The 23,981-nt window shown below is 38.0% G+C and overlaps 1 protein-coding gene and 2 pseudogenes across 1 annotated transcript; all 3 read right to left on the minus strand.

The window, feature by feature from the left end:
• Nucleotides 1-1,131: 1,131 nt before the first annotated feature.
• Nucleotides 1,132-5,340, minus strand: LOC115732288 (wall-associated receptor kinase-like 1). Its single transcript, XM_048283079.1, has 4 exons — nt 4,459-5,340; nt 3,381-4,178; nt 2,932-3,039; nt 1,132-2,336 (listed from the first exon to the last, which is right to left on the minus strand). Exons 1-4 carry the CDS (start codon nt 5,300-5,302, stop codon nt 1,144-1,146), a joined length of 2,943 nt encoding a protein of 980 aa, XP_048139036.1. The 5' UTR covers nt 5,303-5,340; the 3' UTR covers nt 1,132-1,143.
• Nucleotides 5,341-16,033: 10,693 nt separating this feature from the next.
• On the minus strand, nt 16,034-18,828 carry LOC125315960 (annotated as a pseudogene).
• A 1,023-nt stretch (nt 18,829-19,851) lies between these two features.
• Nucleotides 19,852-23,506, minus strand: LOC115731363 (annotated as a pseudogene).
• Between the last annotated feature and the right edge of the window lie 475 nt (nt 23,507-23,981).

Here is a 23,981-nt window from a genome sequence, read left to right on the forward strand (position 1 = left end):
ATTAAAGACTCGATCGTTTCTTATAAATGATCTTTACATTGGTAGTGGCTTGTTACTAGCTTGAATTCTCAGTCATCACCACAAAACATACAAAAAAAAGGAGAGAAAGAAGAAGTGTAATTGCTCGGACACAGAGATCTCTCTTTAAAGATATTGTCACGCCCTTATTTATATAGGTATACATAAATTGGGTCCTTCTATCCGCCGTCTCAAATGCAAACAAATATCAACATGTTATCAAAAAAAAAAAAAAAAAGAGACAAAAAAGTCATAAAAAAATCCAGAAAAATATAAATGTCTATATAAAAAATTGTCCACATCGGCGTTGGGTGTGCCACGTAAAAAGGTCGAGGCTGATTAGACCACCACGTCGGCGATTTCCGATCAAATTTAGCCGAAATGACTAAATTGACATATCATCAAAAGGTTGATAACTAAATTAGTAAATCGTCAAAAGATATGTGATGATATTGGCAAAATTAAAAAGTTTAGGACTGAATTGTCTGCTGTACAATAGGTTTATGACTTTTTAGGCAATTATCTCCCAAATATAATATGGTTAGTTTGATTGAACATTTTGAAAGATTTCCACAACAATAGCATTTTTAGGGCCCAGTTATGGTTTAGTTGAGAAGATAATTAAACACTGGATCATTTCTTATCAATGATCCTTGTACGGGTAATAGTCTTTTACTAGCTTGAATTCTCAGTGATCAACACAAAATAATCACATATACAAAAAATAATTATAATTAAAGACTCGGTAATTTCTCACTAATTTTTTTTATACTTCTATGAATCCCTTACTAGTTTGAATTTTTTCAGTCATAATCACAAAGCAATCACGAATACATAAGAGATGGAGTAGTACCACACAAACCTATGGCATACATAAATAAATGATAATGTACAAACAATTTTTTTTTTAAAATGTGCTGAAATCACTTTTAAGCATATGCAACTAACAAGCTAATTGGGATAGGTATGACTTAAGCGTTTATTGATCCCAAACACCGAGAATAATAAGTTCATAACCGATAAATAACTACCAAATCTTCCTATCAGTAGCCTAATAAGTTTTCCTCCTCCTTTCTTTTTTCTTTCTTTTGCTTTGAAGATCGATTTCTTTAGGAGTCATAAGAGTCACCATGTCCCACTGGGTAAGAGTGGCTGCACATCCGACAATGTAATGACATCCATCTCAACGTTTGCCTTGCTAGATGTAAAAGCAGCATCATAAGATCCAGTTGCCTCTCGGTTCTCTTGATTTTGATCCTCACCCGAAGGATTTGGGAGCTTCCTTATCCCCTCCAACTCCATTACCACTACTCTCATGGTAGGCCGGTTCCTCCCATTCAAGTTTAAGCACCTTCTCGCAAGGTTAGCAACTGATTCAATCTCTTCCTTCTTATCTTCTTTCAAAACTTGAGGATCAACGATGTCGAACAAGCGGTTCTCCTCCATCGAAATTATGAAATAGGTTGCAAGGCTTCTCCCTTCTTCTTCCCTCAGCGACGAGATTGGCTTTTGTCCCGTCAATAGCTCAACAAGCACAACTCCGAAGCTGTACACGTCGCTTTTGTCCGTGAACCGACTTGATTGGAAATACTCGGGATCTAGGTAGCCGAAAGTCCCCTGCACCACTGTGGTCACGTGAGTTTGATTGAGGGAAACAGACTTGGAAGTACCGAAATCCGCCACTTTTGCCCGATATTTCTCATCCAAGAGGATATTGGTAGACTTGATGTCTCGATGATAAATGGGAATGGAGGCTGCTGAATGCAAGTAGAATAAGGCTCCAGCAATTTCAGTTGCAATTCGTAGGCGTGTGTCCCACGATACACGAAACTCTTCATTTGGGTCATGTAGATATTGGTATAGAGTCCCGTTTGGTATGAACTCATATACTAAAAGCGGGACTTCCGTCTCCAAGCAACACCCCAACAACTTAACCACATTCCTATGATTGATTTGTGAGAGAATGAGGACTTCATTTATGAAATGTTGGACTTTTCCCTCGTCTATCACTTTCGATTTCTTAATTGCAACTATCTTTCCATCTTTTAACATTCCCTTGTAAACAGTACCTTGCCCGCCTTGCCCGAGTATCCTATCCTCGTTGAAATTATCAGTGGCCTTCTCTAAATCCTTGGAATTGAACAATTTGCTTTTCTCGACATTGCCCTCTGCTGAAGACAGCTCACTTTCCAACAAAAGACCGCCATTGCGTTTGAAGTGCTTCTCTTTGAGCTTAATTTCTTTCCTCTTCTTGATGTATTTGTACAACCTCCATAGGAAAAGACACAAAAGTAGAGCCCCAAGGCCTGCCCCAACCCCTGCATTACAAAAGTTTAAGGTGCATAAGTGAGAGAATTGTACCTGCTTGTCATGAATAAATTATAGGCACTTAGAATCAAGAATTTAAGTGAATCTAATTAGAAGGAAAACATATAAGAGTGATTGACCAAAGTCTCCTTTCATGTTGATTTTCTTAGCAACCATGAAAATTTAATTTGTCTTCTGTTTAAGTTGCATTCGGTGAAGGTTTTATACATATATCGGCACCGCACAACGGATCTCCCTTACGAGGAATTCAGCAATCATATTGATGAAAGTGAAAATGTTCATAGCAGCATTCATCTTTACAATGGTTGTAATAATCCCAATCGACATATGCAAGAATAAGTAGGAATCTTCGACAACTTTTGATAGATATGAAGCGACAACATTAGAAAAGCTCAAGCATTTTCTTATCTATCGAGTACTAGTGGTCAAAGAAAGTTTTGAGGTTGTTTTAATAGATCTTATTGATTGAAACTTATCTACAATCATCACCAGGTGAATGGACAGTCATATTAGAATGAAGAATAAGATAAAACTTATTTTTCCACCAACACCTGTCTAAAATTCTAGGTTAAAAGATCTACTTACCGATAAGAATGAATTTAATTGTCTTTCTACCATCGACGTAGTCATAGCCGCCTCGGTTGTTCACACAAGTCCCGGAGCATGTACTTGGATCTTGACATTCATCAATGTCTGATGACAAATATAGAATAAGTATATTAGCAGTGAAACACATCTCCTTGGGTAAAAGTAGCGAGACTGGTAGGTTGCATTTCCTTATAGATTGTCAATTCCATGGCTTAAAATATGATACGAAAAGACTGTCATGTTCCCCTTGATTTCTAGTAAGCTATTACATATATAATCAAATTTGTTTGAAATTGCGTTCACTTTGTATAATCTCGGACAGAAAAGTAAAGAAAGGAAGGCAGAAAGGTGTTCAAGTGATCATTAAACAGTGTGAGTGCATTATTTTCACGGAAAAGTCTGGGAATGAACAAGCCACTTCACTGTGATAACAACAAGTAAGTTACCTTGGCATCCTCCAATAAGATAGGGGTTACCGCCATACCCCCGTCGGCAGCGGCACCGGGTGAATAGCATTTCACTGTTGTCAACACTGTATCTGTCACAGGTGAAATTAGAATAGCTTGAGTCGTCATCTTGCTGGGTAAGGTTGAGTGCATAATTGGTATCGTTTGCGATCCCCCATTCCAACACCACAGGAACCGTAAAATTCAATCTCAAGTCATGTACACCTGTTAAACCAGACCTCAAGAAGGCGTACTTGCACCCCTGATGTCCACCTTCTTCTTCTTCGAAATCCACACTAAAGCCCTGAAGATTTAGGGGGAGCCTAGTCTGGCAGCATCCGTTCCTCCCGGAACAAGCACTATACTTGCTGGCATTGGCTCCAGCACATTTCGACCGGCAACCGACAACGGCTGATTCCGTACTATTCACTGTCGCCAGGGTGTTGCAACCGACCGATGTAAAGACGTTCCTTGTCTGGGAGAAGACAAATTGACTCCCTTTCAAGCTTACCGCCACACCACGTCCGTCACCCCCGCAGCTTGCATTTGAGTAAACCACAGGAAGACTAATGTTAATCATGCCATCCAAGTCTTCATCGGGGAGTGAAATGTTGAGAACTCGCACTCCAATCTTATTTAGAACCGGAACTGTGTTGTTTTCTTGGCAGGCGATCTGGTACCAGTCATCCAAGAAACACCCGGCTTGTATTCCGAAGGGGAAGGGAATGGTGACGTCCCCGCATTTTTCAACACAGTGGTGGCTTGGAGGTCCAGGTGCAGGTTCAAGTGGAGCTCCACCTCCTGATGGTTGTACCGTGAGGGGAACCAGAAGCAAATATTTTAGCAGCGAAACTCATCTCCTTGGGTAAAATTACCAAAACTAGTACGTTAGCATTTCGTCATAAATTGTTAATTCCATGGCTAAAATATTGTGCTTCTAACGAAAGGACTGTCCAGTTCCCCTTTGCTTCCATTAGATTATTATCAATATAATTCGTTCGATTTTGTTTAAAAGTGCGTTCACTTTGTGTAATCTTGGGCAGAAAAACAAACAAAAGGAATGATGAATTATGTTTACCTTTGCAACCTTTAATAAGATATGGGTTACCACCATACTCCCATGTGCAGTAGCACTGCGTAAATAGCATCTCACTGTTGTCGCTGCTGGATGTGCGACAGACGGAAGGATAACTAGGACGCTCCGACTGCCGGATAAGCTTACGTCCATATTTGGTATTGTTCGCAATCCCCCATTCCAGCACCACGGGAACCGTCTTATTCAATCTCAAATCATATGAACCTGTAAAGTCAGACCTCAAGAAGGCGTACTTGCAACCCTGATGCCCACCTTTTTCTTTGAAATCCACACTAAAGCCCTGAAGGTTAAGGGGGAGCATAGTCTGGCAGCAGCCGTCCCTCCCGGTGCAGGCACTATCCCGGTTAATGCTGGTGTTGGTTCCAGCACATTTCGTCCTGCAACCGAAAACAGCTGATTCCGTGCTATTCACTGTGGCCAGGGTGTTGCAACCGACCGCTGTAAAGACATTCCTTGTCTGGGAGAAGACAAATTGACTTCCTTTCAAGCTTACCGCCGCACCACGTCTGTCGCCCCCGCAGCCTGCATTCGAGTACATGACAGGAAGACTGACGTTAATCATGCCATCCACGTCTCCATCGGGGAGTGAAATGTTGAGAACTCGGAATCCAATCTTCTTTAGAATGGGAACCGTGTTGTCTTCTTGGCAGGCGATCTGGTACCAGTCATCGAAGAAACACCCGGCTCCTATTCCGAAGGGGAAGGGAATGGTGACGTCCCCGCATCTTTCAGCACAGTTAGCCTTCGCAAGTTTAGGTGCAGCTCCTGATGCTTGTGCCGTAAGGGAAACCAGAAGGAAAAGGATTTGAAGAACCGAGTTGGACATGATTTTTCACGTTTGCTATGTGCATAAGCCTAAACTTACGGAGAAAGGCATATGGGCTGAGTCCATTAATATAGTTATTCAAGGGGAAGAAGGGAAGAATTTTCATGTACTGTACTCATACTTTTATTCAGCTCTATTACTTCGTTGTATCTCTGCGATGTTTCCTTTGGGAAAAGAATTGCATCACAAGTCCTAATTGTCAGAAATCTTATATGAATGTAATTGTTTCACCAGAAATGTCCACGACGAAATATCTTTTACCGAAGGTTTAGATCATCAGCTTTGATGTTTAATCGTGTTTTTTGGCGATTCCAGACATGAAGTAACTACGTGAATGAATGACAAATTGAACAATAAAGAAAACTAGAACAAGATACTAAAAGCAGATAAATTAAAGGGAAAAAGCCACAAAAAATTCTAAATTATACCCATTGTGACACATTTACTCCAAATTTTTTTGGGTGACACCAAAAACCCCAAACTTTACTCTTGTGACACATTTACTCCAAAAATTTTTTGTGTGACACCAAAAACCACAAACTTTTACCCATGTGACATATTTACCCTAATTTATTTTTTGTTGAAATCAAACATCTCAAACTTGTAGCCGTGTGTCACATTTACCCCAAATTTTGAGATAAATGTGTCACACATATACAAGTTTAGAGTTATTGATGTCACAATAAAAAGTTTGGAGTAAATGTGTCCCTTACCGATACAAGTTTGGGATAAATGTGATTAGATGAGTACAAGTTTAGGGTTTTGTATGTCATAACAAAAAGTTTGGGATAAATATGTCACAATGGGTATAATTTAGGGTTTTGGTGGCTTTTACCCTAACTTAAAATGCAGAGTAAATCGATAAGTGCTATTGATTGTGGATTCTTTACAAGGATTCATCTCCAACTATTTATAGCTAATTACAAAGGATAACCGTCAGTAAAGTTTACTTTCATATATTTTATCCCTAAATTCTTAGATAGGCTCGATAACTGCTTATCTTATCCACTAAGCGATTGATCGTCTAGCTTATCTACTTTGCTTTTGCCTCAGTGTTACGTATTGCCTTCAAACCCATAATGTTCCTTGGGCTCTTTGGCTTTCCCAAGCTAGGGCCAATCTTAGGTGTCAACATCAATCAAATCTTAAACGTTTCAATCGATTCGATCAAGTCCTAATCATTTAGCAAAAGTGCATTCGAGTCCTAAATTTTTCAATTGATTCAATTAATTCCTCTAGCTTTATTGATAATGCAATTAAATCCTCAAAATATGTTGAATGCAATTTATAAACACTTTTTGAATGGCACAAGACAATTTTAGATATTGTCCATCGGAAAGACTTAGAATTGCATTCCATGTACAAGATGAACACAAAAATCAGTTTAATAATTTTTTTTGGGTAAGAAATCAGTTTAATACTTTTTGCTATATCAATATGAACACAAAAATCAAATCATTATCCCAAATGAACTAACTTTAGATGACCCCGCTCTCATATTCCAACTTTTTTTCCTCTCCTTCTTAAACAATTAAACCGCTTTCCACCACAAGAACTCCTTTATCGGATGGCAAAATCACCGTACGACAGCCACGATTTTTTGTTCTTGACGAATGAAAAGGGGTGTTGGCATCTTTTCGATCTAGGAAAGTGAAAGCAAAAGCTCACTTTTGATTAAAGCAAAAGTGGTTTCTTTCCCGATATTCGAGCGTTGTAATCTCTCTCTCATTGCAGGCAAAACTCACCTTCATTGGTCTCGAGTGCGGAATAATTTAGGTAAGTGAAAGCAAAAGCTCACTTTTGATTAAAGCAAAAGTGGCGGTTTCTTTCCCGATGTTCGAGTGTTGTAATCTCTCTCTCATTGCTGAGGCAAAACTCACCTTCATTGCGGTACATCATGTAACAAGCCCGATGCTTTATTTGCGCAAGCCATCAATAACAGCACTTTTGAAAAAATGTGGAAGATGTACGTGAATCATGTGCCACGTTTTTTGCTTCAATAATGGAAGAGATTGCGTCCCATGGCACTGGGATTGAAGAAAACTAATAAAGATTTCCGCTTTAAAATACTCTAATTCATTTGCTAATGCTTTGGATCATAATGTGTAAATTATTTCATGTTGGAGTTATCTCATATCAAATGTGGAAAGGGGCTGGTGATCAATTTATAAGTGTAAATGAAAGCCTAATTCCGAATCGATATGGGATAACTCCAATATTCCGAACTCTTTGTACGGTTTTATTTTTCATTTTTAGCGACCAGAGGGTCCTGCTTAATATTTTTACCGAAAGATATTTTTAGGCCAACATCCCAAGAAAGTCGAGTCACAAAAAGTTGCACATTGTGGTCACGAGGAGTCTTCCCCACAACGAAGGACATGATCAATGGGGTTCGTCATTCGTGTGTGCGTATCTAATCAGCCTCATTATCTAGGAGTTCTTTTTTTTTTTTTCTGGTGTAACTTCAGATATAGGAAAAGAATTTAGAACATCGAGTTCGACTTGATTTGGAGCATTTGCCAAAACAGATCACAATTCGGGATCCTTTGTTGTGGACGGACCTGGTTAGGTACATTAGACTTGGTATATCCATAACTTTCCTTAACGGCTTAAATTGTTCTTCGTACCCCTTAGATTTTTTAAATTTTCCCTATACCAAACTCTTATGGGTTCTTCTCTTCTCCTTCAGCATTGGGTTAATCTTTGTTCCACGTCTTTGCTTATTGCCACAAAATTTCACATTTCATCGCCAATCCTTTTCTTTTAAGTACTTGTCACTTAGAATTTCTGATTTAACATGATTAAGACCTTCTTTGAATTCTCAATATTAACGTTAGTTTAGCATTGTTTAGGTTATTTAAGAAATTAATTTAAGTTGAACCTCATTTAGTGTGAGAGTTTAGTTTCTTTGTATTGTATGTTTATATTTTGTGAGAAGCTTTTTATTTTGTTAGTTAGATGCAGTTTAATTATGATTCTAATGTTTGAGTTTGAATTTTGTCCCTTTGTCTTAGTATATGCTATTAGTTTCAATTGCATCATTTTGGTGAAAATGTGGTTAGAAGCCTATAAAGTCTTATTATTAATCTTTTCTTCACTTAAATATAGAAATGACGAAGCTTTCTAATGTCATTTTAATTCTAAAGATTCTTTAAATATATGTATACGGAGTTGAAGAACATTCGAATTGAGAGGGGGAAAAAAAAAAAAACAAAGGAAAAAGAAAATACATAAATAAATTAATTAAAAAAATACTAAAATGTTATTAAAATTTGTCCACGTCAACACCGCCTATGCTGCATAGGACGACTGGTATCCATGTCAGAGATTTCCAGCCAATGGACTCAACTAACATTATACAATTTAAGACTAAATTAGCACAATTGCAATAAGCTTAAAAATTTTTTTGGTAATTTTTCCATGTGGAGGACATATGTCTTTAATACATGTAATTACTTTCAATTGAATCATTTTTGTAAAAATGTAGGTAATGTTATTAATTACCCTTTTTCTACTTAAGTAAAACAGCAAGAACACTTCACAGAGAACTTTTAGATGTACAAATGTACATATTATCGAAGAGAAAATGATGAACAACACTAGTACTACTCTATTTTCCGTCTAACCCTCTCAAGCTTCTTTGATCACTTTTATATAGATATCACCAATCCATCAGTTGGAGACCATTTAGGTAAGTAAGGAGCCGTGAGGGGTTGATTGGATCATTACCACAGTGGATGACCTTTCATAACCCTTTATCTTATACATCGTTAAGCACATTAGAACTGAGCTAGAAAGAAAGATTGTACTTGATAATTTTTAAAACATGGAAGGAGAGTTATCCGTTTGATAATTATCACTCGGTCATGACGAACACAAAAATCACATCAGTATAAGAAACGAATTATTTGTGATGCTCTCATGTTCCCCTTCATTTTTTTCTTCATTTTTTGTCCTTTTTGGGAAGCTCAAACCATTTTCTGATAATAAGAATCTCTCCCTGAACGGAAAAATCATCCGACAAACTTATACCATGATAACTAAGATTTTTTTTTCTGGACGAATGAAATGATTTTGGGCATCTTGTCAACCCAAAAAGTAGAAAGCAAAACTCATTTTTATTAAAGCAAAAGTGGTTTCTTTTTAATGTCTTTAATCGTGGTGCAATGTACGAGTGACGCGATCTCTTTTATTATTGAAGAAGAAGCCTTCTTTTTTATCGTCTTCAGCATGGGACATCGTGCAGTTAATTTAAGGACGCGAATAGTAAGCATTCTATTTTTGAAATGAATTTCTGATCAAAAATAGATTTTTTGGGTCCTAATACTTTTCTTGCTGAAGCTATCAATAAAAGTATTTCGGAATTTTCTGGGCCACCCAAAAAAGGAAAAATGATGTACGTGAACCACGTGAATGGCTGCAAACCAAGTAACGTTGTCACAACCAGGTCCACATAAGAAGACTTGCTAATTCATCGAAATATCAAAGCTTGAGGATGTCAAATCCTCATTGACTTGACCCAATATGGTAGTTTATGTCTTTCTCTTCTCTTGGAATCTTCTTCATGGTCAGTTTTTATTTTTTTTGGTCGAAACTTCATGGTCTTTTTTTTTTTTGGACGGATATGGTCAGTTTGATTAGGCCATTTTTAGATGATTTCTACACCAATTGCATGTTTAGGACCCACTAATGGTTTAGCCGAACAGACAATTAAAGAGAAAAATGTCAAAAAAAGTCCTAAAGCTATTGCGTGTCAATTCAGTTTTAAACTTTTTTTTAGTGTCAATTCAGTCATAAACCTTTTGCATTAATGTCATTTCAGCCCTCAACCTTTTATTGGTGCCAATTCAATCTCAACCTTTTGCATTAATGTCAATTGAGTCCTAAATATTTTGCATTTATGCCAATTGAGTCAATCCGATCAATTTTGATTGGAAATCATCGACATGGATATTAATTATCCTACATGGCATGACCGGCGCTATCGTAAACATTTTTTATATTATTCTAATATTTTTTAATATTTTTAAGCATTTTTTTGGTTTTTTAAAAATTATTAAACCATACCGACTCTAGCCGTACCACGTAGGACAAGTAACGTCCATGCTAGCCATTTTAGGTCAAAATTGGCCAAATTGACTCAATTGGTATCAATGCAAAAGATTTAAGACTGAATTGGCATTAATGCAAAATATTTGAGATTGAATGGCACCAATAAAAGGTTCCGGACTAAATTGGCACAAATGCAAAAGGTTTAAGACTAAATTGACACAAAAAAAAAGGTTTAGGACTGAATTGATATAAATGCAATAGGTTTAGAACTTTTTGATGCTTTTCTCGACAATTAAAGACTTGATCATTTTATATCAATCACCATAAAACAATCATATATACGGAAAAGGAAAATAAAGACTCGGTCATTTCTCATTAATTATCTTAACACTTCTCTGAGTCACTTGCTAGTTTGAATTTCTCCGTCATCAACACAAAGCAACCACATATGCAAAATAGATGGCGATAGCAAAACTATGACATGATCCTGCACAAACAGATCATATTAGTGAAAATTGAATTTTTTCCAAAATGTGCTGAAATCACTTGTACCATAATGAGTGCAAATGCAACATATGACCAGACTGATGTAATTTCTACAATAATCAAATCCACATCAAGCATTCGTGAATCACAATATGAAGTAAAATCACTGCATCATCACTACCAAAAAACATGGATTTAGCCACGAAAAATTTGCGACGGAAAAAATTTGTCACTAATTTCCGACGACAATAGCAACAAAATGAAGATTCGTCGCTATTTGCGACGACATTAGCAACGAACAATTTCGTCGCTAATTAGGGACGAATATAGCGACGAAAAAAAATTCATCGCCAATTAGCGCATTTTTTTTCGCGGCTAATTTGCGGCGAAAATGCCCACGAAAAAAATTTTGTCTCTAATTTGCGACGACTATAGCCACGAAAAATATTTCGTCACTAATTTGAGATGAAAATTGCCAAAAAAAAGTTTGTCGCAAATTAGCGGCGAAAACAGCCATGAAAAGATTATTTGTCGCTATCTCCTTTGCAACGAAAATAGGCTTTGTTGCCAATTAGTGACGAAAAGCTGACGTTTCATTGCTAATTAGCGGCGAACATCTTTTTTGTCGTAAATTCTTTTCTTGAAAGTTGGCGACGAAAATCACCGTTCGTTGCTAATTAGCACTATGAATAAAAATAACAAAGAAAATATTAAAATTAGCATGAATCATTATTTTATCGCTAATAGCGCAAATGTATTATTGTACTAATATGATAGAAATAAAAATAAAAGAAATGTTCATTTGCGACAAATTGCTTTTTATCGCTACGTTAGTGGCGAAATTGTTTTTGTGCTAATAAGATATAAATAAAAATAAAAATAAAAATAAAAATAAAAAATTATTAGTGACGAGCAATGTTTTCATCGCTAATTAGCGACGAAACCTATTTGTCACTAATTAGATGACAACGTTTTTGGCAATTCTCTTCTTAAAACTTAGACGAAAATTGTTGTTGTGCTAATTAGCGCGAATGTTGATTTGTGAAGTTAGCTATGAATAAAATAAGAAAAAAATATTAAAATTAGCGACGAATCACATTTTTGTCGCTAATTTTTGAAATATAAATAAAAAGAAAATATTCAAATTAGTGACGAAATGATTTATTGTGCTAAATTAGCAACGATCATTTTTGTTGCTAATTTTGACGAACTTCTGTTTGTGGCTAATTGGCTATTAGCAATTAGCAACGAACTTCATGTTTGTCACTAATTAGAACATTATTTTCGTCAAATTGGCTCTTGAAGTTAGTGACGATCACATGTTTGTTGCTAATTAGCCACGAAATTCGTTTTGTCGCTAAATTAGCGACGATTCTTTTTGTCGATAATTTGGACGAATCACTTTTTGTCGCTAAATTTTCCTCTAATTAGGGTTCCCTCTTGAACCACCTCATCATCGCCGTACTCAACCTCGCCTCTTCTTCTTCTCCCATTTTTTCGCTTTCAATTCTCAGGTCAACCAACTCGGAGCTCGTCTCGCTTACTCATCTTCTCGTCCATTCAACGCCTTCTCTTCTTCTCTTTTCTCCTATGCTCCAGGGCTTTGTTGTTGGGTTCGTTTTGTGTTTTTCTCTTATTTTTTCTCCACGCCGACTCAAACCTTCGGTTCGTTGATTGTCTATCGGCAAACAGAAAAGAACTGCGGTCTCGCCTTTCAAACATCACTCCTTTCCTCTTCGACCGCGACTACGGAATGATCTATCGATGTTGATTTTAGGCATAACCGTTGAGTCCTTCTGATCTGGTCGGAACCTTTCGCTTGTCCTTTTTTCATTTGTCCTGCTTCCGAAGATTGTCGATGCTAAACTAACGATTTTTGGGTTTGGTTCGCGTTGTTCCTTCCTTTCCTATTCGCAAGTAAGTAGCTGATCGCTCATTGGGTGTGACTGGTTTGGTAGCGTTCGTATTCGGCGGCCAATGGGTGAGACTTGATTTGTATTGGGGTTCGACCAACGGGGTGATGGGTCCTGCGGTGTAGAGGAAAAAGGCGTCACTTGTTTTTGGGCGAGGAAAAAGGCGTTGCACTTAGGGAAGCCATAGCAACATGCGATGCGACCTCCTTCATTCTTGCCCCAGTGGCTCGTGCCGTCCCTGTTCGTCTTTCTTTCGTTGTTCGTTTGTCTACTGGTTGGGAATTCATGCTAATAATCCTTTACTTGTTGTAATTTATTGGCATCTGCTTGTGGGCTTCTTGTCCGAATTCGCTTGTTTCTAGTTATAGTACCATACGTGGTGATTTATGTCATTGTAAATGTTCTCTTGACTGGATTTGTGGAACATCATTGGATTTGCTGCGTGCTTTGGCTTCACTACTTCCATTTGATTAATTTGTAACTGTACTGATCTAAGCTTCTACACATGTGGAAATATTGCATATCTGGGTTGGTTCTTGCCAATGCTTGTGTTTTGGGGGTCTTGTATACTCCGTTTCATTCTGGCTGCCTATGGTGTTATTTAATGGATTCTGGTCCTTTGGGCTTGATATTCGTTTTTCTTTCGTATTAAGGGTTGACTTGTGGTATTCCATGACTTTATCAGATTCAGAATACACTGGTTTTTTTTTGTTTTTGTTGGATTCTCTGGTTATTCTCGTGCTGTCTATTGACTACTACAACCGAAGATGTGTGGTGGGGCTTTTTGCAGTCGATGTGTTGCTTTCTGAATAAATTGTAACTTGGTATGTCCTCACCTTTTGGTTCTTTTGATAACATCATTGTTTTTTTTCATATGTCAGTACTTTGAACGTGTTTTGCATACTTCAATGGAAACGCCTGGAGGTATGTTGTAAATGTGCAACTTGAGATTTTCTTATCACGTGCTGTTGCGGTAGTTCTCCGTCGCTTCTAATATATCCTTACATCACCTGATTTAGATTTGCTGTTTGAACTTTGGTTTCCTTGTCATTGGATTTTCTTGCTAAAAAGTAAAATAATACAATCTGCAATCCTTGTTCGTTGATTTTTTTTGGGTTTTTTTTTGGGGAAAGTGAAAATATTATAAGTTGCGACTTCTTGTTGATTGACAATTGGGCATTTGTGTTTATTTATTATCTTTTTTGTGTTAGTTAGGGCTTGTGTTGAGATGCTTTGTATGATTCTTTAATGGTGGATTTTTTTTCCTTAATCTTACTGTGGGATTTAGTCGATCATTGTTTACCGGGGTAACTTGGATCCTTTCTTCTTGATTATTACTCCATGTTCAAATTTTGATATGATTCCTGTCTTTTTGATGTGTTCCGTTTGATGCCATATTAGTATGTTAAAATAAAAATATTACTGCGTTGGCATAGAAATTGAAAGTCAGTTGTGAGACCTTTTGTTATTTTTGGCTCCCTTTTTTTTACGTTCAGTAGATGTTATTTTTTTGGTTTTTTACCTTTTGTGACATGTTCGTGTGTGGATGCAGCTAATAAATGTTGAGGAAGAGGTGCTCTCAGAACTCGATCTTATTACCTCAGAGATCCCGGCTGGCAAATACCTTGGGGTTTGATTGTACATTGGCTTGTCTTGATTGTTTGAGGTGGTCTGATTCGTTGGCATTGTTGTCAAGTGAATGTCACCTCTTGGAGGCTCCTTATCAGACTATTTGTGTTCCTAAAGAAAATATTTTGTATTCTTGTGAAAATGTGATGATGTTCGATTTTCTATTATTATAAAATTTTGATATTATTAGTACTTATCATGTTAAATATATTGTAATTATTTTTTTTTATTAAATTTAGATCAAAGTAGAATGATTTTATCATATGAAAAATAAAATTTGTCACTAAATTGCCCTAAACATATTCATAGTCCTTGCTAAAGAATTAATAAAAATTGTGTATTTTATCACTAAATTATTTTAATTTCTCACTAAATGCTTTTTGGCTTTTTTTGAAATGTCATGCTCATTTTCAGTTTATTGATGACTTTTGCCATTAATTGCAATTAGCGATGAATAATATTTTGTGGTAATTTGATTTCACTAGTGCGCAAAAATTCATCGGGTTCGTCCAAGTAAATCAATTTAGTGATGAAATCAAATTTTGCTAATTTTCCAAAAATTAATTGTCACTATTGGGTTTTATTTTCAAAAGATCCGTGGCTATCCGGCGTCCCAAATTTGCGACGAACATTGTTTTTTCGTAAATTTGGATGAACGAATTTGTCACTAAATTAGTGTTAAATTTGCGACGAATTTTTTCTGGCTAATTAGGCTAGTTTTTCTATTTCCCGAAGGTTTGTAAATTGCGGCTAATTAGCAAACTTATTTTGCTAATTGCCACGGTGTTTGTCGAAAATTTCACTAATTAACGTGAACTTTAGTTTTTGTTATTTTGCGTTTTTCGTTGAATCTTTAGTATTTTGGTTTTTGTAAACTTTTTTGTAGTGCATGCTCGAGCTAGATTATTGCAATTTGCGGAAACTTGCCGAATTGGCACGTAGGATAATCCCTAGCTAAACTACAGACCTGAATAAACACTGGGATAGGTATAACTCAACCGTTTATTGATCCCAAACACCGAGAATAAGTTCATAACGGTAAATAGCTAACCAAATCCTCTTAGGGGCGCATGGTAAGACTTCTCTCAGAAATCAACTCGAATGATTTCTCTCTCCTCAAAGTAGACGTTGATTTTTTATTCCTTGACTTCGATCGGAAAAATTCGTTTGGTAAGGTTGAAAATTTCTATTTTTGAAACATTATTAACAAAATTTTGGGCGATGGTCAGCGGTGCGCCGGTGGCGGCTGGCGGCGGTGGCGGCGGTGGTGGGTGGGTGATGGTGGCGGCGGTGGTGGCGGCGGTGGGTGGTGGTCGGCGGTGGCGGCGTGGCGGCGGCGGTGGGTGGGCGGTGGCTATTATGGTCGTGCCTCAGACGATGATGGCGGGCGAAGTGCGGGCGATAAGAAATTTTTTACTTCTTAAAATTGGCTGAAAATCTGAGTGAAAATCTTGCTAAGTGAAAATCCTAAGAAGTCAATTTTTACCAAACGATTTCTACTTGATCAAATTTTATCAAACACTTTAAGCCCATGAAATAGAATTAGTGTTACATGCGCCTTATTAGTAACCTAACTCCTTTCCTTTTTGCTTTTCTTCTTTAAGATCATTTCCATTGATTGAGAATATAACCATCGGGAAACAGATATTCACTATGTCCCACTGGGCAAGAGTGGTTGCACATCCGACAATGTAATGACATCCATCTCAACTTTTGCCATGCTAGATGTAAAAGTAGCATCATAGGATCCAGTTGCCTCTCGGTTCTCCTGATTATTACCCAAGCCCGAAGGATTCGGGGGCATCCTTATCCCCTCCAACTCCGTTGCCACTTCTCTCATGGTAGGCCGGTTCCTCCTATTCAAGTTTAAGCACCTTTTCGCAAGGTTAGCAACTGATTCAATCCTTTCCTTCTTATCTTCTTTAAAAACTTAAGAATCGACGATGTCGAACAAGCGGTTCTCCTCCATCGAAATTATGAAATAGGTCGCCAGGCTTCTTCCTTCTTGTTCCCTCAGTGATGAGATTGGCTTTTGTCCTATCAATAGCTCAACAAGTACAACTCCAAAGCTGTACACATCACTTTTATATGTAAACTTACTTGATTGGAAATACTCAAGATCTACTTGGGCCGAAAGTCCCCTGCACCAATGTGGTTATGTGAGTTTGGTCGAAGGAAACGGATTTGGAAGTATCGAAATCAGTCAATTTTGCTCGATATTTCTCATCTAAGAGGATATTGGTGGACTTGATGTCTCGATAATAAATGGGAATAGAGGCTGATGAATGCAAGTAGAATAAGGCTCCTGCGATTTCAGTTGCAATTCATAGGCGTGTGTCCCATGATACACGAAACTCTTCATTTGGGTCGTGATGATATTGATATAGAGTCCCGTTTGGTATAAACTCATACACTAAAAGTGGGACTTCTGTCTCCAAGCAACACCCCAAAATCTTAACCACATTCCTATGGTTGATTTGTGAGAAAATGAGGACTTCATTTATGAACCGTTCGACTTTGCCCTCATCTATCACTTTCGATTTCTTAATTGCAATTATTTTTTCATCTGTTAAGATTCCGTTATAAGTTGTACCCTGCCCACCTTGCCCGAGTATCCTATCCTCGTTGAAATTGTCGGTGGCCTTCTCTAATTGACGAGAATATCCTATGGCATATAGCTCACTCTGAATTGATGAGATTACAAGTTCTCATGCTCGCTTATATTAGTCTCTTACTAGCTTGAATTCTCAGTTGATCACCACAAAATACTCACTTATACACAAAAAAAAAGAGGAAAATTAGAGACCCGGTAATTTCTCACTAAGTATCTTTATACTTCTATGAATCTCTTACTAGTTTTAATTTTTCAGTCATCAACACAAAGCAATCACAAATACATAAGAGATGGAGCAGTACCATGCAAATCTATGGCATGACATAAATAAATGATTGTGCACACTAATCATATCAGTGAAAAGTGATTTTCTTTTTCAAAATGTGCTGAAATCACTTTTAAGCATCTACAAGTAACAAGCTAGAAAGTATTCTTGGATCACAACACAAAGTATAATCACTACATCATGCTCGAGCTAGATTATGAGTATTGTCAAATTGGAACAGTACGATAATTCCAAGCTAATTATAGGACTTGACTAAATTTTGCGATAGGTACGACTTAACCGTTTATTGATCCCAAATACGGAGAAGAAGTTCATAACCAATAAATAATACCAAATCCTCCTATCAGTAACCTGACAAGTTTTCCTCCTCCTTCCTTTTTTCTTTCTTTTGCTTTGAAGACCGATTTCCATTGGTTTACAGCAACATGATGATGCAGATGTGAGGGAGGACAAGTGTGTTTTGATTGATTATGGAAGAAAGTGTAGAAGATCAGAGTATGTAGGGATGGATCGAAGGTTTGATGTTAAAATGCAAGATAGAATACAATCTGTTCAAGGCGTAAAGGACGCGCCACCAGCCAAAGAACGAGATCGGGATCAACGAAATTCATCACCAAGGCTTAAAGGTGAACCACCAGCCAAGGATAAAGGAATTCAGGATAGAGAAACTCACCACCAAGGCGTAAAAGACAAACCACCAGCCAAGGATAAAGGGTTTCTTGGCTCACCACCACGGAGTAATCCGATCTCCGAGGATAAAGAAACCGAAATAGAAGTATCCACTCTCCAAGATATGCTCAGAAACATAAGCAAACCTCTAATATTCTCATTCATTAAAGTCATGTCTTACAATGGAGATCACACCTCTATTTATAGAGATAAAACAAAACATAAACAAAAGACTCTTAGAATTCCCAAAACCGAACAGACTCTTGGGGAATTAACCTAATTATGACTCTTAAAACATCAAAACAACAGTTTGACAATGATTAGTGGCAGATCAGTGGTAAAAGGTGCGAAGTGTTACTGACAAGCATAGTTAATAATGGACTGATGAAGATAATAATGAAGAGATGGAGAAGATTCCACAGAGATTTATAAAGATTCGGTCTTATCCGAAAGCCTACATCTTCTTTATTAGGCAATAGCCTCAGCAATGGTTGGACCATTAGTAATTTTCAAGCCAAGTTACAATCAACACGTATTGTTCCTATCAAATGATAGACTACACCATCAAGTTACAAGTATTGCTATCACCCTCGTACACTTGCTTATAACTTGATTATAAAATAGCAAGAACACTACACAGAATACTTTTAGATGTACAAATGTACAGGAGAGAAAATGATGAACAACGCTGGTAGAGTGATGAGCCCGCTTGTATTACTCTATTTTCCGTCTAAGTTTCTAAAGCTTTTTTTATCATTTTTATATAGATATCACCAATCCATCCGTAGGAGACCATTTTGGTAAGTAAGGAGCCGTGAGGGGTTGGTTGGATCATTACCATACTGGATGACCTTTCAGAACCCTTCATCTTATACATCGTTAAGCACATTAGAATTGAGCTAGAAAGAAAGATTGTACTTGACAATTTTTAACACATGGAAGGAGAGTTATCAGTTTGATAATTATCACTTGGTCAAGACGAACACAAAAATCACATCAGTATAAGAAACGAAGTATCTTGTGATGCTCTCGTGTTCCCATTCATTTTTTGTCCTTTTTTTCGAAACCAAAGCCATTTTCTACAATAAGAATCTCTTCCCGAACGAAAAAAAAAAAATCATCCGACAAACTTATACCATGATAACTAAGATTTTTGTTCTTGACGAATGAAATGATTTTCGGCATCTTGTCAATCCAAAAGGTAGAAAGCAAAACTCACTTTTATTAAAACAAAAGTGATTTGCTTTTAATGTCTTTAATCGTGATGTAATATGCGAGTGACGCGGTCTCTTTCATTATTAAAGAAGAAGCTATTTCTTTATCGTCCTCGAGCGTGGACGTCGTGTAATTAATTTAAGGGCAGCGATAATTATTCTATAATTTCTAAAATGAATTTTCGATCCGGGATAGATTTTTCTCGCCCTAATACTTTTCTTGCTGAAGCCATCAATAGAAGTACCTTGGAATTTTCTGGGCCACCCAAAAAAGGGCAAAAGATGTCCATGAACCACGTGAATGGCTGCAATTCAGGTAACGTTGTCACATCCAGGTCCCCACAAGAAGACTTGATAATTCATCGAAACATCAAAGCCTGAGGATGTCAAAAACGGCGGACAATCGATGGTTTAAAAAAAAAAATTAAAGACTCGGTAATTTTCCACTAATTATCTTTATACTCCTATGAGTCTCTTTCTTGTTTGAATTCTTCAATCATCAACACAAAGCAACCGCAAATACATAAGAGATGGAGTAGTATCACGCAAACCTATGGCATGACATAAAAAAATGATCAGGGCAAACGAATCATATTAGTGAGAAGTGATTTTTTTTTTTTCCAAAATGTGCTGAAGTCACTTTTAAGCATTTGCGAGTAACAACCTAATTGAATGGTCAAGGCTGGTGCAACAAAGATGCTTGCTCCCACTGATGTAATTTCTGCAATAATTAGATCCACAGCAAGTATTCGTGGATCACAAGATGAAGTAGAATCACTGCATCATGCTCGAGCTAGATTATGAGTATTTGCCAAATTGGAACAATACGATAATTCCTAGCTAATTACAGGATTTGAATAAAATTTGGGATAGGTACGACTTAACTGGTTATTGCTCCCAAACACCGAGAATAAGTTCATAATCGATAAATAACTACCCAATCCTCCTATTAGTAACCTAACAAGTTTTCCTCCTCCTTCCTTTTTTCTTTCTTTTGCTTTGAAGACCGATTTCTTTTAGAGTTGTAACAGTCACCATGTCCCACTGGGCAAGAGTGGCTGCACATCCGACAATGTAATGACATCCATCTCAACGTTTGCCTTGCTAGATGTAAAAGCAGAGTCATAAGATCCAGTTGCCTCTCGGTTCTCCTTATTTTGATCCACAGCCGAAGGATTTGGGAGCTTCCTTATCCCCTCCAACTCCATTGCCACTTCTCTCATGGTAGGCCGGTTCCTCCCATTCAAGTTCAAGCACCTTTTTGCAAGGTTAGCAACTGATTCGATCTCTTCCTTCTTATCTTCTTTCAAAACTTGAGGATCGACCATGTCAAACAAGCGGTTCTCCTCCATCAAGATTATGAAATAGGTCGCAAGGCTTCTTCCTTCTTGTTCCCTCAACGACGAGATAGGCTTTTGTCCCGTCAATAGCTCGACAAGTACAACTCCAAAGCTGTACACATCACTTTTGTCTGTGAACTGACTTGATTGGAAATACTCGGGATCTAGGTAGCCAAAAGTCCCTTGCACCAATGTGGTCACGTGAGTTTGATCAAGGGAAACGGACCTGGAAGTACCGAAATCCGCCACTTTCGCTCGATATTTCTCATCCAACAGGATATTGGTGGACTTGATGTCTCGATGATAAATGGGAATAGAGGCTGCTGAATGCAAGTAAAATAAGGCTCCTGCGATTTCAGTTGCAATTCGTAAGCGTGTGTCCCACGATACACGAAACTCTTCATTTGGGTCATGCAGATATTGGTATAGAGTCCCGTTTGGTATGAACTCATATACTAGAAGTGGGACTTCCGTCTCCAAGCAACACCCCAATAACTTAACCACATTCCTGTGATTGATTTGTGAGAGAATGAGGACTTCGTTTATGAACTGTTCTACTTTTCCCTCATCTATCACTTTCGATTTCTTAATTGCAACGATTTTTCCATCTGTTAACATTCCCTTGTAAACAGTGCCCTGCCCACCTTGCCCGAGTATCCTATCCTCGTTGAAATTGTCGGTGGCCTTCTCTAAATCCTTGGAGTTGAACAATTTGCTTTTCTCGACATTGCCTTCTGGTGAAGACAGCTCACTTTCCAACAAAAGACCACCATTGCGTTTGAAGTGCTTCTCTTTGAGCTTGATTTCTTTTCTCTTCTTGACGTATTTGTACAGCCTCCATAACGCAAGACACAAAAGTAGTGCCCCAAGCCCTGCCCCAAGCCCTGCATTACAAGAATTTAAGGGGCAAAAAGTCCACAAATTGTACCCTGCTTGTCAAGAATCTATTAAGGCACTTATCATCAATAATTTAGGTGAATCGGATTAGAAGCAACAAAAAAAAAAAAAAAAGGAGCGATTAATCCGATTAGAAAAGTTCCAGTGTTCTCATATCTATCAAATAGAAGTATTAGTCCGAAAAGAAAGTTTTGAGGTCGTTTCGATTGTAACTTATAATCATCACAAGGCGAATGGACGATCATGCTGGAACGAAGGTATGGTAAAACTTATTTCTGTAACCTTTTTCTAAACATGATTTATGCTATTCTGTTCTTTCTCCGAGTCCAAAGCAGTCCGAAATTCTAAGTTAAAAAGATACACTTACCAATAAGAATGGCTGTCCTTCTACCAGCTACACATTCAAAACTGCCCCGTTTGTTCACACAAGTCCCGTTGCAACGATGTGGATCTTCACATTCGTTAATATCTGATGACAAAAGTGAAGCAATATATCTTGTTAATTCCATGGTTAAATATTGTAACGAACGGACTATCCTGTTCCCCTTTATTACTAGAGAGTTTTGACATAAAGTTTCCGATGATTTTGCGATAAAAGTTAACTGGTTTTACCTTCGCATCCATCTTTAATATAGGGGTTACCGGCGAAGCCAGGAAAGCAAGAACACTGCAAAAACGGCATCTCCACGGAGTAGTCTGAATTGAAGCTATATTTGCTGCAGTAATAGGAATCCCCGCGTCTGTAGCCTGGTAGTACTTGTAGACCTCTAATGCAGCTTCTGAGGTATTAGCTATCCCCCATTCTAGCACCGCCGCGAAACGCCCACTCGCCTTCAACTCATTGAAGTCCGTAGTCGAAGCCACAAATTGCGACCTATCTCCCAAGAAGGCGTAGTTGCATTCATTGTTTCCTCCTGTTCCACTGCTGGGCTGGAAATCGACACTGAAAGCCTGAAGATCTGAGGTAATCGTGGTTTGGCAGCATCCGTCTCTGCCCGAACAACTTGCGTTCCTAACAACGGCGTCCTCTGCTTCACAACTGGACTCGCATCCTATTATAGCAGAGTGCGTGTTTTGCAACAGAGCACGTACGTCGCAACCGACGGCAACAAAGACGTTCATTGAGTCAGAGAAGACGAACTGGCTTCCTTCCAAGCTCACAGGCGTGAAGCTTCCATTTCCCCCGCAGCTCGCATTCGAAGAGTAGATTATAGGAAGACTGACGTTGATCATGCCGTTCTTGTTGCCAAAGTACTCAGGTAGCGAAATGTTGAGCACTCTCAAGTTGGCCTTGTTCAGTACTGGGAAGGTGCCGTTGCTGCTTTCCTGGCAGGTGATCTCGTACCACTCGTCGAGGAAACACCCGGTTCCAATCCCGAAGGGGTAGGGAATGGTGATGTCCCCACACTTTTGGGTGCAATTACCCTTCGCCAAAGGAGCTGCTAGTGATGCTTGTTCACGAAGTAGAAGTGATCCTAGAAGGAGAAGAATCTGAAACATTCTTGTTCCTGCTTCTTTTCTCAGGAATCACGGACCTGTTCGAGGATTGAACAGATGACGCGCTCGTTTATACGCCTTTTTCTCGTGCCTGAGGATGCTTCCTAGAGCAGAATAGTCAAAGCTTCAGATCCTTCCTGGGATAGAAAATTCTCTACTGAAGTGGTCGCCTAGTTTAGCAGCCAAAAGGAGAAGAATGCGATCGACCAGATTTCCTATCGCAACGTGTTATTTTTCAGTCTCAGTTGGAAATATGAGAAAGAAACTAGTTGAGAAAAACACGAGACATTATCATGATGAAATTTGAAGATATTACCCCTAAAGTCATTTTCAGATTCGGGGACTATGAAGAGTCGGTCTTTAGTTCTGGACAGCCCACATTAGGACAACTCTTGGAAGGTACTGAGAAATGGGACATTTCGGACATTTAGCTTTCGGGGTAAGAAAAGTCGGAAAGTTCAAGACGACTGAACCACAGAGGTGATCTTTGACCCGCACTCAAGCATCAAGGCCATTGCAGTCGTGGGATTAGCGGAAAGTTCCAAGTAAATTGTCGTGGGGTCCATTCTTTTAATAATATGTGGTTCACAATTTTCACAGTCACCCACGAATTATTATGTTAGCAAAGCTTGATTCTTTAACTGAGAGAAAGAGAAAAAGTCTCGTTTTTTACTCTCTTTTTTTTTTGTCAGACTCATTTTTTACTTGGTTCAATGTAGATTTAGCGGAAAGATCCAAGTAAATTGTTTTTCCAGATTTAGTCACGGAGATGACCATAATTTAGCTACGGAAATCTCGTGGAGCTTGTTATTATGTTCTATGTGCAGTTGTACCTGTTTTCATATAATTCAGTTCGGGCTTTTTCCGAACCAAGTTCAACCAAAATTGAAGACAAGACGGGTTCGGATCTCTTTTGGTTTTTTATGAAATGCATTGTGATGGGTAGTTACTTGACGGCATTACAACAACCGAAAGAACAAATACACGCACATCTAGTACATGCTTAATGAATTTTTCAAGATTTGTTAGTTGTGAGTTTTGTTTCTTGAGTTCTTTTGAGTTAACAAATTGGATTATTGAAA

The sequence above is a fragment of the Rhodamnia argentea genome, chromosome 7 (genome assembly GCF_020921035.1).
Source record: "Rhodamnia argentea isolate NSW1041297 chromosome 7, ASM2092103v1, whole genome shotgun sequence".
In the NCBI taxonomy this organism is placed as follows: domain Eukaryota; kingdom Viridiplantae; phylum Streptophyta; class Magnoliopsida; order Myrtales; family Myrtaceae; genus Rhodamnia; species Rhodamnia argentea.

Excerpts from the sequence above, each read along its gene's own strand:
- LOC115732288 (XM_048283079.1), bottom strand. The coding sequence starts at position 5,302 with ATGTCCAACTCGGTTCTTCAAATCCTTTTCCTTCTGGTTTCCCTTACG. Across the intron at positions 4,179-4,458 it reads TCTTATTAAAGGTTGCAAAG|GTGGAGCTCCACTTGAACCT; the intron begins GTAAACATAATT and ends AACCATCAGGAG. Across the intron at positions 2,337-2,931 it reads AATTAAATTCATTCTTATCG|GGGTTGGGGCAGGCCTTGGG; the intron begins GTAAGTAGATCT and ends TTTGTAATGCAG.